This window comes from Camponotus vicinus, unplaced genomic scaffold (assembly GCF_025532165.1).
Source record: "Camponotus vicinus isolate PSW18456_S1 unplaced genomic scaffold, iyCamVici1.0 SCAF_5, whole genome shotgun sequence".
Classification (NCBI taxonomy): Eukaryota; Metazoa; Arthropoda; class Insecta; order Hymenoptera; family Formicidae; genus Camponotus; species Camponotus vicinus.
Window position 1 is genome coordinate 12,721,254 of NW_028141977.1, and position 13,205 is coordinate 12,734,458.

Consider the following 13,205-nt stretch of genomic DNA (forward strand, 5'->3'; position numbering starts at 1 on the left):
GCACATATGCACATTCATATGCACATCGTTCTTTATGATTTATAGAAATGTCGAATTTTAAGAAAATATTTCTTTGTATTAATGAGCATGCTGTCATTAGGCATTTCGGCACGAATCTCTATCGTGAGTAATTATTGATGCACACTCACTGATATTTACTAATAAATCTGATAATACTGATAATAAATGTCTTAGTCGAATGTATCGTACGCAATACAAAGTCTGTATTTCTCACGAGTGAACTCATCTACACGCACGAGTATCATTATAAGAATTAATGCATCGTTAAAACATATAACATTAGCAGTTAACATTATTGCTAAAAAATAAACATTATCTCTTAGTAATATTGTTTTTCTGCTAGAAGTGTAAAATCAGTAAATGCATAATTTTCGATACAACATATATATTCTGAAGATTTAACTCTTTAACAATAAAATACTTTAATAGAAATAATATTATTAAATAGAAATTTTTATATTATGAGCTGTACGTAATATTACATTACAACACAACGAATAACATTGATATACAATTACGAAAACTTACGAATCCCTTGGCTTTTTAGATCTAATCCAAAATTGCTTATCACGATATTCACCAAACACATACATCTGCAATTTTTCGACGATTATCAGCGATATTTCTTCACATAATTAATCACATATGACATTAATATGTTAGCATTATTTGAGCCTCGCGAGAAGAGCAACCGTAACGTCTCATGTCTCGAATATGAATGAAGAGACATCAAAAATATGTGAATGCGACTTCGCATTTGCGCTTGCGTCGATCGAACACGCGTTGAGAGGGGAGACGTCAAATGCACATGCTGAAGAAAATAATGTACAATCGGTTTATTATGCCAATGAAAATAATAATCTGTCTTTCGACTAAAATTCCATTACACATTAGCAGGATATAAGAAAAAAATATATAATTCATCTTTAGTTTATCCTAATAATTCGCACGTTATTTCGAATAAGCTATAAGAGAATCGTAATACGTAATCGAACATGTCGAATTTAGGAGATCGCTGGAAAAAAGAATGTCAGCACAAACGTGTGACGACATTTCTACCGAAATGGCAGGATTGCACAGCGAATAGTTACTATAGGATTAATAGAATTCTGCTAATATGTATTGGTTTATGGCCGGATCAGAATTCTAGTTTCAGACATATCGTAATAACATTTATGACCGTCATACTTTTATCGAGCGTAATATTTCAAGTATGATAATTTCTTCTCTCTTATAACTCATATATTATAATTAATTTTCTAATTAATTATTTTTCTCTGTGGATTATTAATTAATATAAAAATTAGAAATAGTATATGCTATAAGGTGAAATACATCACTATTATTATGTTAAACGGATATAACATATTCTTTGTAAATGTTATAATAATGTGTATATAAATATTATATAAATATTTTTTTAATAAAATATAATCTAAAATTTTAGTAGTAAAAATTTTTATATTTATACATATGTATGTTTATGTATTATTTTATCGAGAAAATAATCAACAACTTTAACGTAAATGCAAAAATTCGAGAGAAATGTCATTTTCAGCTTACGACTTTTATCACAACAGAATATAACACTGATCTTCTTCTGCAAATTCTCGCATATAGTATCCCATGGTTAGCTTATATGTTAAAGTATAACATTCTTTGCTTAAACATACAGAAGGTAGATACATTCGCGGCATTTCAAACGCGTTCTTTCTTGATAAAAACTGATGATAAATAATCATTATCATTGAATTTAGATGCGAGGCCTTATGGAACAAGTGCTTCGTGACTGGAATGCATTAAGCAGCGTGCAAGAAATGGAAATAATAAAAAGATACTGGACTATCGGAAGAGTCATAACATTGATTACGACATGTAAGCATTTCGAATAGTTTTTTCACGCGCTACATTTGATAACGATTCTTCAATCATTACAGTGTTTATTTATCTATGTATATTCGGTTTCGTTCTGGTGCAGTTTTTATCAAATTTTCTTCTGGATATCGTAATGACTGGAAATCAATCTCGTTCCCAACGATTACCCGTTAAGCTCGAATATTTTGTAGATCAAGAAAAATATTTTATTCCGCTTTCATTACACGTATTCCTGATTGTTTTGTGTGGATTAACCACAGTGGTAGCCACTGAAACACTTTTTATGTCGTACGTGCAACATGCGTGTGGATTGTTTCAAATAGCCAGGTGAAACAATGTTTCAGAATTTGAAAAACGAGACAATTGATATTAATAGAATTTGCAAATATTTTGTTACATAATATTATCAATCGTTTTATTACATTATCAATTTTAGTTGCCGCATAGAACAGGCACTGCATACAAAAATGATACAAAGTGTTACATCTTCTGCCGAAAGAAATTTAATCGTGTGTAAAGGAATAATCAGTGCCGTCCATATGTACAGAAGAGCAACCAAGTAATTAATAATTAACTTTAATTGGAAACTTTTTTTCTTGTAAAATGCGATTTTTGCTCGAATTTTTCAATTATTTCCTACGAAATTACATATAAACTAAAAAATTTTGTGCAAGAAATTATACGAATTGTCAGTAAACGTAATTGATCCACTAGATATGTGTGTGTGTGTGTATGTACTTTGCATTTATATTTATTTATTTCGCGTCGTGTTATTTAAGGTTTATGGAAATGTCAAAGGCAAATTTTAAATGGGGATATTTAGCGTTGATACCGTTAGGAGTGCTGTCGCTAAGTGTCAATCTTTATCGTGTGAGTAATTATTGATATACGCTTATTGATCATAATGAATCTAATTCATGTATCATATTTTGATGAGATATACCGAGACGTAGTACTATTGTATAAAACATATTTATTTTTTGCGAAAGCAAATTATTATAGCCTGTGTTTTTCACAGTTTTCTCAGCTGATAATATCCGAAGAATATTATGAACTGATCATTAGTACTCTTTTTGTCCTTGGCCATTTTTGGTACATGTTTTTCTGCAACTATATGGGACAGGAAGTAATCGATCATAGCAGGAATATCTTTTATAGAACGTAAGTAACACATGTATATTAGAAAAGAGCGTAAATCTGCAGCACTCGAAGTTTTTAGTAACGGTTTTTTGCTGTTAACTTATATAGATACAACACGAAATGGTATGTAGCACCGTTGAAAGCACAGAAATTATTGCTGCTTGTGATGCAAAGGAGCATGCGGCATTCCTCGATTGTCATTGGTAGTTTGTTCGTTCTGTCGTTTGAAGGATTTGCCACGGTTAGAATCTCAGCATTTAAAGTAATCTTTATGGCAAAGACACATTTGCTTATTTCCTGTATTAAAATTTCTTTTTTAGCTTACGAGCATGTCAGTTTCATACTTCACGGTGATCTTTTCCACCTGTTGATCATTGCCCTCTCCGTGAAATAAGTTCGAACATCTAGAATCTCACGATGCAAATACTTGTTGCAAGTATAAATAGATAATACAAAAGCACTTGATCTAATGATTTTATTACTGTGTATAAGAAAATAATTAAACATTTTTATATATTTTTTTTTAAATATAAAAAAAGGCTTCGAGATAATTCCTGAATAAATATTTTTACGTGTATAAAATAACAGATGTGGTAACGAAATAACTTGATTCGTTGAGAATCAACACAAGAACTGTATAAGATACATTAAGATTTATATAATATATTGTTTGTTTAGAAATCAAATTTATTTCGTTTACTTTATTCTACCTGTAGTCCTTGTCTATAAAGCCCAAAGTCTGTTCTATAAACAAACTTGCATGTATAGTTCTTGCAGCTATTAATCAATGAAACTTTCGAATCTACTATTTTTAATGTCAAATTGCGTAGATACAATGTACAATGCTACATGACTCCGCGCAGAAATTACTGCTGCTTCTAAAATGCAAAAGAATATAGGATATTACATTGTCATAGGTAGTTTGTTAGATCCGTCGTTGGAAGAATTCGTTGGGATAATGTTTCTGCACTAATATATATATATATATATATATTAGTGCAGAAACATTATCCCAACGAATTCTTCTAACGACGGAACTAACAAACTACCTATAATATATATATACCTATAATATATATATATATATATATATATATATATATATATATTATATATATATATATATATATATATATATATATATATATTATAGGTGTAAAATCAATAAAGTCTACATAATATTATTAAACAGAAATCTTATATCTTTGATATAATGAGCTCTAAACATAATATTATAATAAATTATAACGCACCGAATTATATTGATACACAGTTATGGAAACTTATTAATCCATGGTTTTTTGTATCTAATCCAAAATAACTTTTCACACATCACATTTTGATGATTATAATCATATAACGATTTCATAAATTAACCTCATATGATTTTAACATGTTAGGATTATTTTAGCGTAAGAAAAGCAACCGTAATGTCTCGCGTCTTGAATAAGAATGAAGAGACGTCAAAAATATGCGAATGTGACTTTGCAATTGCGCCTGCGTCGATCGAATACGCGAGAGAGAAACATCAAATTCATATATTGAGAAAAATAATATTTAATCAGTTTATTATACTAGGGAAAGTAATAACGTTTCTTTTCTTGAATGTTTTACTATGGATATAAATATTTTTAGCTAGGATATAAGATAAAATTATAATTTATCTTTAGTTTATCATAATAACTCTCACAATATCGGTTATTATGAATACGCGGAAATGAAGAATTGTAATACGCAATCGAACATGCCGAATCTAAGGGATCACTGGAAGAAAGACTGTCAGCACAAACGTGTCATGACATTTGTACCGAAATGGCAGGATTGCGCTGCAAATAGTTATTATACGATTAATAGAATTCTGTTAACATCTGTTGGTTTATGGCCATATCAAAATTCTAGTCTCAGACATATTATAATAGTATTTACGACCATAATACTTTCATCGAGCGTAATAGCTCAGGTATGACAACTTTCTCTTCTTTTATATCTTATATATGTCTGACTAATTAATTTTATTTGTGGACAATTATTTAATATAAAAATTAGAGACGGAGTATACGCTATAAAGTAAAATATATTATTATTATTATGAAATAGGATGACATACACATTTTTCATAATATAATAACATATATACAAAATTTTTTTAATAAAGAAAATCATTTAAAATTTTAATAATTAAAGTTTTCGTATTTGCAAGTGTTTACGTATTCTTCGAAGTTATCCTAGCGAGAAAAATGGTCGATAATTTTAATAAAATAAAAATAGTAGAAAAATATTACTTTCAGTTTACGACTTTCATCACAACAGAGTATAACTGGGATCTTCTTCTACAAATTCTCGCATACAGCATCCCGTGGTTAGGTTATACATTAAAATATAGCGTTCTTTGCTTTAATATAAAAAAGGTAGGTATATTCACGATATATCAAACGTGTTTTTTTCTCGATAGATTGATGAATAATGTCGAATATTGTCGTTGAACTTAGACGCAAGGTCTCATGGAACAACTGCAGCGTGATTGGAATGCATTAAAAACTGTTCAGGAAATCAAAATAATAAAAAAATACTGGGCTATCGGAAGATTCATTACATTGGCTACGACATGTAAGCCGCATCTCAAATAGTTTTTTCGCACATTATATTCGATAACGATTCTTTAATTATTGCAGTGTTTATGTATCTATGTATATTCAGCTTTGTTATGATACAGTTTTTATCAAATTTTCTTCTGGATATCATAATGACTGGAAATCAATCTCATTCACGACGGTTACCCATCAAACTCGAATATTTTGTAGATCAGGAAAAATATTTTATCCTGCTTTTATTTCACGTATTCTTGATTGCTTTTTGTGGTTTAACTACAGTGATAGCCACCGAGACACTTTATATGTCGTATACGCAACATGCGTGTGGATTGTTTCAAATAGCCAGGTAAAACAATCTTTCAAAGTTTGAAAAACGAAACAATTAGTATCAATAGGATTTGCAAATATTTTATTTATTACACTATTAATTTTAGTTGTCGCATAGAACAAGCACTGCATAAGAACATGCTACAAAGTGTTACATCCTCTGCTGAAAAAAATTTAATCGTACATGAAGGGATAATTAGTGCGGTCGATATGTACAGAAGAGCGAATAAGTTTGTCATTAATGATTAATTTTTGGTTGAAAGCTTTTTTTCTTGCAACGTGCAATTTTTGCTCAAATTTTTCAATTATTTCCTATGAAATTACATATAAACTAGAAAATTTTATACGAATCGTCAGTAAATGGAATTAACAATACTAAACATATGTGTTGTGTGTATGTGTGTGTATTGGTATTTATATTATATTCAGTTTACATTGTGTTATTCAAGGTTTGTAGAAATGTCGAGGGCAAATTTCTATTGGGCGTATATATTACTGCTACCGTTAGGAGTGCTGTCGCTAAGTGTTAATCTTTATCGTGTGAGTAGTTATTAATATATGCTTACCGATGATAATGAGGCTGAGTAATTATATTTTGATTAGATGTGTTGAGAGACAGTATTTGCATTATTCGTGATGCATAAGACATTTTTATCCCTTGCAAAAACAAATTATTATTGCCCTATCTTTCTCGCAGTTTTCTCAGCTGATAATGAGCGAGGAATATTACGATCTGATTGTTAGCATTCTACTCATCATTGGCCATTTTGGGTATATGTTCTTCTGCAATTATTTAGGACAAGAAGTGATCAATCACAGCAGCGATGTCTTTCACAGAACGTGAGTAATGTTTAGAGAACGTATGTGCTAGAGAAGAGTAAATCTCTGTGATAATATCGAAACTTTCGAAGACTTACGATTTTTAACGTCAAATTATTTAGATATAACGTACAATGGTATCTAGCTCCGTTGAGAGCGCAGAAATTACTGCTGCTTGTGATGCAAAGGAGCATGCGACATTGCACGATCGTTATTGGTGGATTGTTCATTCCGTCGTTTGAAGGATTCGCGACGGTAGAGTCTCAGCATTTATAATAATCTTTTTGTCGGAGATACATTTGCTTGAAATTTCCTAAATTTCTAAAATTTCTGTTTTAGCTTACGAGCACGGCAATTTCATATTTTACGGTGATCTTTTCTACCTGTTGATCGTTATCGTCCCCATGAAATAAGAGTAATCATTAAATCTAAACACTTAGAAGTTCACAATGCAAGTAGTTCTGATATATTTATTGCAAGTATAAATATAGTAATACAGGAGCAATTGATCTAATAAATTCTTTTCCTTGCTGTAAAATGAATGATATGCAGATATTTTATTAGTTTTATTTTATTAGATATTTTACTAGCATTGTTTAATTTTTTATTTGATCTTCTTCATTATAATCACTATCAATTATATTCCCAAGAGCACTGTGAGATACTAAGCTTTTAATATACAATATTATTACAATGACTAATGCGACAGTTTCACGTAGACATATAGGAATGAAGACAGACAATTCCGATAGAAAACGACTGTGAAGCGCCTGCGTCGGAAAAAAATGAAAAAAATGATGTAAATTATTCCTTCCTCTCTCTCTTTCTCTTTTCTCTCCCATCAAATGTCTTTATCACCAACGAGAATGTATTATTTATATACGTTTTACGAAATCGCATGCTATTTTCTCTCATTATCTTATAATATAATGACGATTTCGTTGATAAACTCTGGATAATTGCTACATTATTCTTCACTATTCGAAGATTACATTTAATGCCACCTATAGTTTTCGGTTTCATACAAAAATATTACACAAAATAAAAGAGATATTAGGGAAAATTTCCCTGTAAAGTCCAGTCAACGGAACAGTAACTCCATAGCATTGCACAAACATGGATTTTGTTGGAAGTTACTATTTCAGAATCCATCGAATAATATTAACATGGCTTGGAATATGGCCATACCATACACGCGCTAACTATATTCGTTGCATACTTTTATCTCCCTTTCTCTTATCTAGTATTATTTTTCAGGTTTGTCGTTTATAATTAATCATTAATAAGTGTATACTGATTCAAGGTTTACTTAGACAGATTATGATTATCAAGGTGTAATCTGTCTAAGATTAGTTATTTACTATTATTTACTATGTATTTATTTCTTTAATCGTTTTATGAATTTATTTTATATTATTAATACATCATTAATACATGCTTTTCAATTTATTGTATTTTTAACATTTGATGATTTAATTATCTTTTAGCGTGCTTACAAGATTGTGTATACTTTCATTTAATATTTTTAATTTATTTATTCTCTTAGTTTATACAAGATTTCATATATTTACACACAATTTCAATGCTTAAATTAAATATTGATGTCACACTCACAAAAATATTACTAATTTATATATATATATATATATATATATATATATATATATATTGTGTAAATATTAGTTCAAATTTTACTAACAATAAAAAATTAATTTCAGCTGTCAGCATTGATTACTAATGAATTTAGTATGGAATATTTTTTAAACATTTTCTCGTTTATTGGCCCGACATTACTTTATATAATTAAATATTTTTTTCTATTTTTTAAAAGCAATGCAGTAAGTTTATAAACAACAAAACTTAATTACTAACAATGTTTTGTAAATTCAGAAAACTTTCCCTCAAATACAATTAAGATACATCGATCATTTATATTTCATTTTACTGTTAGTCGAAAAAACTTATGGAGCGAGTGCGAGTCGATTGGGATTCCTTAAAGGAGAAAGAGGAACTTAAAATCATGCACAAACATGCTAATATCGGGAGACGCTTCACATTCATTATAATGAGTGAGTCATAAATAATCAAGTTGCGAAATATTCACTAATGATCACAGAATTAAGAGCAGATTAAATGAAGAAAACTTTTTGGATTGTTATAGCATTGATGTACACGATGATATTTCTGTATATGTTAACATTTTTTTGGACATACATTTTTAACACCCTGATACCGTTGAACAAGTCGCGCACAAATCGCGAACATTTATGGCACTTACCGAACATGATGGAATACTTTATTGATCGGGAGAAGTACGTTTATTTATTAACAGTTTATCTGTTGCTGATAGGCTTCATAGGTGCTACCGTATTGCTAGTTATAGATTCGCTTAATATGATGTATATACAACATATAACCGCACTATTTCAAATCACCAGGTAATTGTGAAATCTTAAAAGTGACAATAAATTTAATCGTGCATCGAAATCGGGACATTGCATTTATAAAAAACAATGTTCTATGATTTCGATACTTGATGATATAATTGAATTCTTCCAGTTACCGAATTGAACGCATCGTAAGTAGAAGTCAGATGAAATCATTAGCCGTTTCAAAAAAGTCTGATACTTATGAAAACATCGCAAAAACCATCGATAGTCATCAAAGAGCTATCGAGTCAGTATTACAATTTATAGAATTTTTTCTCTGAAATTAGTTCTTAAAAAATATGAAAAAGATTATTTATAATAAAAAACTATTTTTAGTATTAAAATGTACATTAATGCTGATTCTATCAATTTGAAAGGAGAAATTTGAGATGTATGTGTACGTGTGTGTGTGTGTAGAAAAAAATTAAATTATTAATTATATATAATAATAATAATTATTATTATTATTATACTAAATAAGAAATATATTTTATATATTGCATTCTTCTCTATATTTTTATCTAATGCAAAAAGTGTTAATTTATCCATATTTCTTTGAATATTTCTTTATAAGTTAATAGTCATTTTTTTGAACATGAAGTTTTCAAATTTGACTACTGTTTAAGATTTCTTCATTCTATGGAGTCTCTGTATGGAATTGTCTACATGTTCCTAACTCCTATAAGCGTGATAACGTTAAGCATTAATCTATATCAGGTAAGTTTTTATTTAGAGCAAACATTTGTATTGTTGATATCATGTGACAATTCTTAAAAAATTTCGTAGTTTTACGAGCACATTATATCAGGTACTGAAGGGATTATCATATGGCTCGGGTACATTGCTTGCCATCTTAGCAACATGTTTCTCCACAATTATTTCGGTCAACAAATAATAGATTACAGCAATAATATATTTAAAAAATTGTGAGTAATTAAAAAAGAAAGATATCAGTAATACTTATTTAATATTTATTTAATTAAGGTTTAATTTGTATTAATTTAATTAATACAAGTATTTATTTAAGGTATATCATATACACAATAGGTTATATAATATGAATTAATCAATTTCATATACAGATGCAGCATTCAATGGTACGTGACCCCATTATATACGCAAAAATGTCTTTTATTTATGATGCGCAGAAGTATGAAAAGTTCCACACTAATGATTGGCTCTGTGTTCACGCCATCTTTACAAGGCTTCGCTACGGTAAAACACGAGTAAATGCGTAAGAAATACAAAAAAAATTTGTATTTTTCTATATAAGCCATATATATTTTTTACAGCTCATCAATGCAACGCTATCATATTTTATGCTAATTTATTCTAAACGCCATTCATAATTACAAAATAGATACATAATCGATAAATATTTTTATGGAAAAGAATTTTGCGTTAAATAGAAGTCCACATTTCTGAATTTTTGAGAACTTGTTATCTAACTATTTATATAATTTCTATAAGTTCGCTTCTAATAAGTTTTATTGAATTGAAAGAGACGAGCTAAAATATTTCTTTTAGGCCTGATTGCATCTATATTATTTTGTTTTTAAGCGAGACTTAAATAAGTATCTGTCTTTATTTAGAAAGATAAAGATAGACTCATATCTAAATCTCGCTTAAATCTAAAATAATATTAGTATAATCTGACCTAAATAAACAAAGTAAATGGTTTGAATAGTTTACATGACTTGATTTATCTCCGATTGATATCAAAATCACGATTTATTTCGTAACATAAGATTTTATTACATAAGGGAAAACTGTTTAAAATGCACGCACATGTCATATATAAAATAAAACCTTAGTCTATTTTTTTTATCGAGTCAAAGATTATGATTTAAAAGGTACATTTCCAGAACACGCAACGAACGATCGGCCTTCTCGATCGTTTTAATCTGCGAGAGGGGAGAATTTTGTTGCAAATCGTGAACAAGCTCCTTTGATATCGTGTTGCTACGTTCTTATCTAAACTACAAACGTAATGTCTCTATTCTACGAGAAGCTCCAAGCTAGAAGCACTATCGGTGTAGCTTGCAAATACGAAGAACGCTTGCAACTCGTCGTGCACAAATCTCTCCCGATATGTCGAGACAGAAATTAGCACGTCTCGCATCGTATTTCAATTGTCGACTAGTGGTATAGCTATTTTCCAATAGCATGTTCGATTCATTAATATTCGGTTCGAGCATTAATTATATTCAACATACGGTTTACGAATTAAAAATTAAATATTGAATTGATTGTCAAAATTGTTTATCAATCGCTTTTCATATTTTATCTTATTTTACGATTTCTCTTTCTAGCTTTAATTACAATACATTTAATTTACATAGCATTAATTTGATAAACATCTATTGTCTTTTATAATTAGAGAAGGGATTATTTAATACGTACTAGAAATTATTGATATACATTATTTGAATACCAAAGATAGAAAATAAAAATAATAAACGAGAAGAAATAGAAAATAACAGTAATGTATGAATCGCATCAAATTATTAAGAAAAGATTATTCAGAACTCTTTATAGACACTCATAAAACATATATATATAAGACAAATTAATATTGTTGATAAAATATCTCTTAATAAATGTAATAAGTGATCATCTAATTATGAATCACATGACAATGTTATTAGATGTTTTGCTTCTAAAAGTAATTTTAAGCGTATATTATTGACTTTTTTAAATAATACTCTTATCGCGTATTTAATAATACTATAATACGCTTATACGTTTAACATGTTTATGTATTTATTTACAGAACATAGATTTCAAATTTTTATTTAACATAAGGATTGTTTAATGAAACAAAATTAGAGCAGTAACAAACATAAAAATATAAAAGATAGTAATAAATAAATATATAAAAAAATTAATGTATAAAGATATATCTTTCTAATGATATTGTTACAATCGAGTTGACGAACGGACAAAAGGTCGTCTTTCTTTCGACCTTCCCAATCCCCCATCTTCGAGAGATCTACGATCTCTTGGTACATTTCTCGTTAAATACGCTCTCTTCCATCCAAAATCTCCTCCGTCTTACCCTTTTGTGTAATAAATGTGCGGTAGCACTGTGAAGAATAGACTGTCGGACATGGAGCGTGCATAATGCGTCAAGATTCTCTCATTTTCGATAAGAATATTAAGTAATGATATTCGGATGTCGCAAAAAATGCAATAAGATATATACAAAAGATTTAAAATGATATATAATTAATTTCAATTTTTTACATACATGTATAATTACTCCAGTTGCAAATGTGAAACTTTTAATTTTCATTGCTCAATTACTGTCTCTCGCGATATTTTGATATCTTTTTTAATGTTTTTAATTATTAAGTTTTTAATTATTATTTAATCATTATTTTTTAAATGTTAAATGAACAAAGGGGGAAAAGAGACATTCTAAAAGGATTAATTCGAAATTCCGAGGGGATTCCATCCGCTCGTCAACATGGCGATGCAACTCGCAGGTATTATCGCAAGCGTAACACTTTTTCTTCCCCGTGGCAGTTTTCCAAGATAAGCGAATCCCTTCCTAGGAAAATTCCTTTATAACCTCACATCTAGGGGCTAGCCTAGACGGAGGGCGAACCATTACGCAGGGTTCTAGCAAAAGTGGAGCGTGTATAAAGGCGTGTCGAAACTTGTTACTCGCGCGGGTGCTTCCGTGACTATCTGCTGAGCTATACAGTCTTGTACAGGTTGCTTTTACAAGTGGCACAAAAGCACGCGAACGCTTCTCACAATAAAGTTTATAACGTGTCTTGTTTAATATAGCTGCATAACCACGGCCCATGATTACATTTTGCTTTTTTTTCCTTTTCCAAATAGCTTATCTATGAAAGAGAGTCTCGTAAAATATCATTAAAACTTGAAAAACAGTAACAAATCAGCAGTCTCAGTTTTATTTCTTGATATCATTCTCTCTATCTCTTGGTAGAAATTAAAAGTGACCTCAAAGATATTACTATTCCAACAACTTAAT

General features: G+C 29.5%; 3 protein-coding genes across 3 annotated transcripts in view; all 3 read left to right on the plus strand.

Moving 5' to 3' along the window:
• The window catches only part of Alpha-man-ia (alpha-Mannosidase class I a), a 478,743-nt gene that overhangs the window by 448,691 nt on the left and 16,847 nt on the right, over positions 1-13,205 (plus strand). The window lies entirely within an intron of this gene.
• Positions 1,906-7,222, plus strand: LOC145971822 (uncharacterized). The gene is made up of 14 exons (XM_083099882.1): positions 1,906-2,223; positions 2,333-2,455; positions 2,676-2,766; positions 2,915-3,057; positions 3,145-3,428; positions 4,707-4,996; positions 5,325-5,444; positions 5,526-5,643; positions 5,838-5,973; positions 6,062-6,184; positions 6,404-6,494; positions 6,652-6,794; positions 6,896-7,028; positions 7,113-7,222. The coding sequence occupies exons 1-14, from the start codon at positions 2,030-2,032 to the stop codon at positions 7,161-7,163; spliced, it is 2,040 nt and encodes a 679-aa protein (XP_082956008.1). The 5' UTR covers positions 1,906-2,029; the 3' UTR covers positions 7,164-7,222.
• On the plus strand, positions 8,723-10,551 carry LOC145972528 (odorant receptor 22c-like). Its single transcript, XM_083101248.1, has 7 exons — positions 8,723-8,842; positions 8,935-9,211; positions 9,333-9,449; positions 9,829-9,919; positions 9,989-10,128; positions 10,285-10,417; positions 10,495-10,551. The coding sequence occupies exons 1-7, from the start codon at positions 8,737-8,739 to the stop codon at positions 10,549-10,551; spliced, it is 921 nt and encodes a 306-aa protein (XP_082957374.1). The 5' UTR covers positions 8,723-8,736.

Coding starts and splice junctions, on each gene's coding strand:
- LOC145972528 (XM_083101248.1), top strand. CDS start 8,737: ATGGAGCGAGTGCGAGTCGATTGGGATTCCTTAAAGGAGAAAGAGGAA. Junction 9,212..9,332: donor GCACTATTTCAAATCACCAG/GTAATTGTGAAA, acceptor GAATTCTTCCAG/TTACCGAATTGAACGCATCG. Junction 9,450..9,828: donor AGTCATCAAAGAGCTATCGA/GTCAGTATTACA, acceptor CTACTGTTTAAG/ATTTCTTCATTCTATGGAGT.
- LOC145971822 (XM_083099882.1), top strand. CDS start 2,030: ATGACTGGAAATCAATCTCGTTCCCAACGATTACCCGTTAAGCTCGAA. Junction 2,456..2,675: donor ATGTACAGAAGAGCAACCAA/GTAATTAATAAT, acceptor GTGTTATTTAAG/GTTTATGGAAATGTCAAAGG. Junction 5,644..5,837: donor CATTACATTGGCTACGACAT/GTAAGCCGCATC, acceptor AATATTTTGTAG/ATCAGGAAAAATATTTTATC.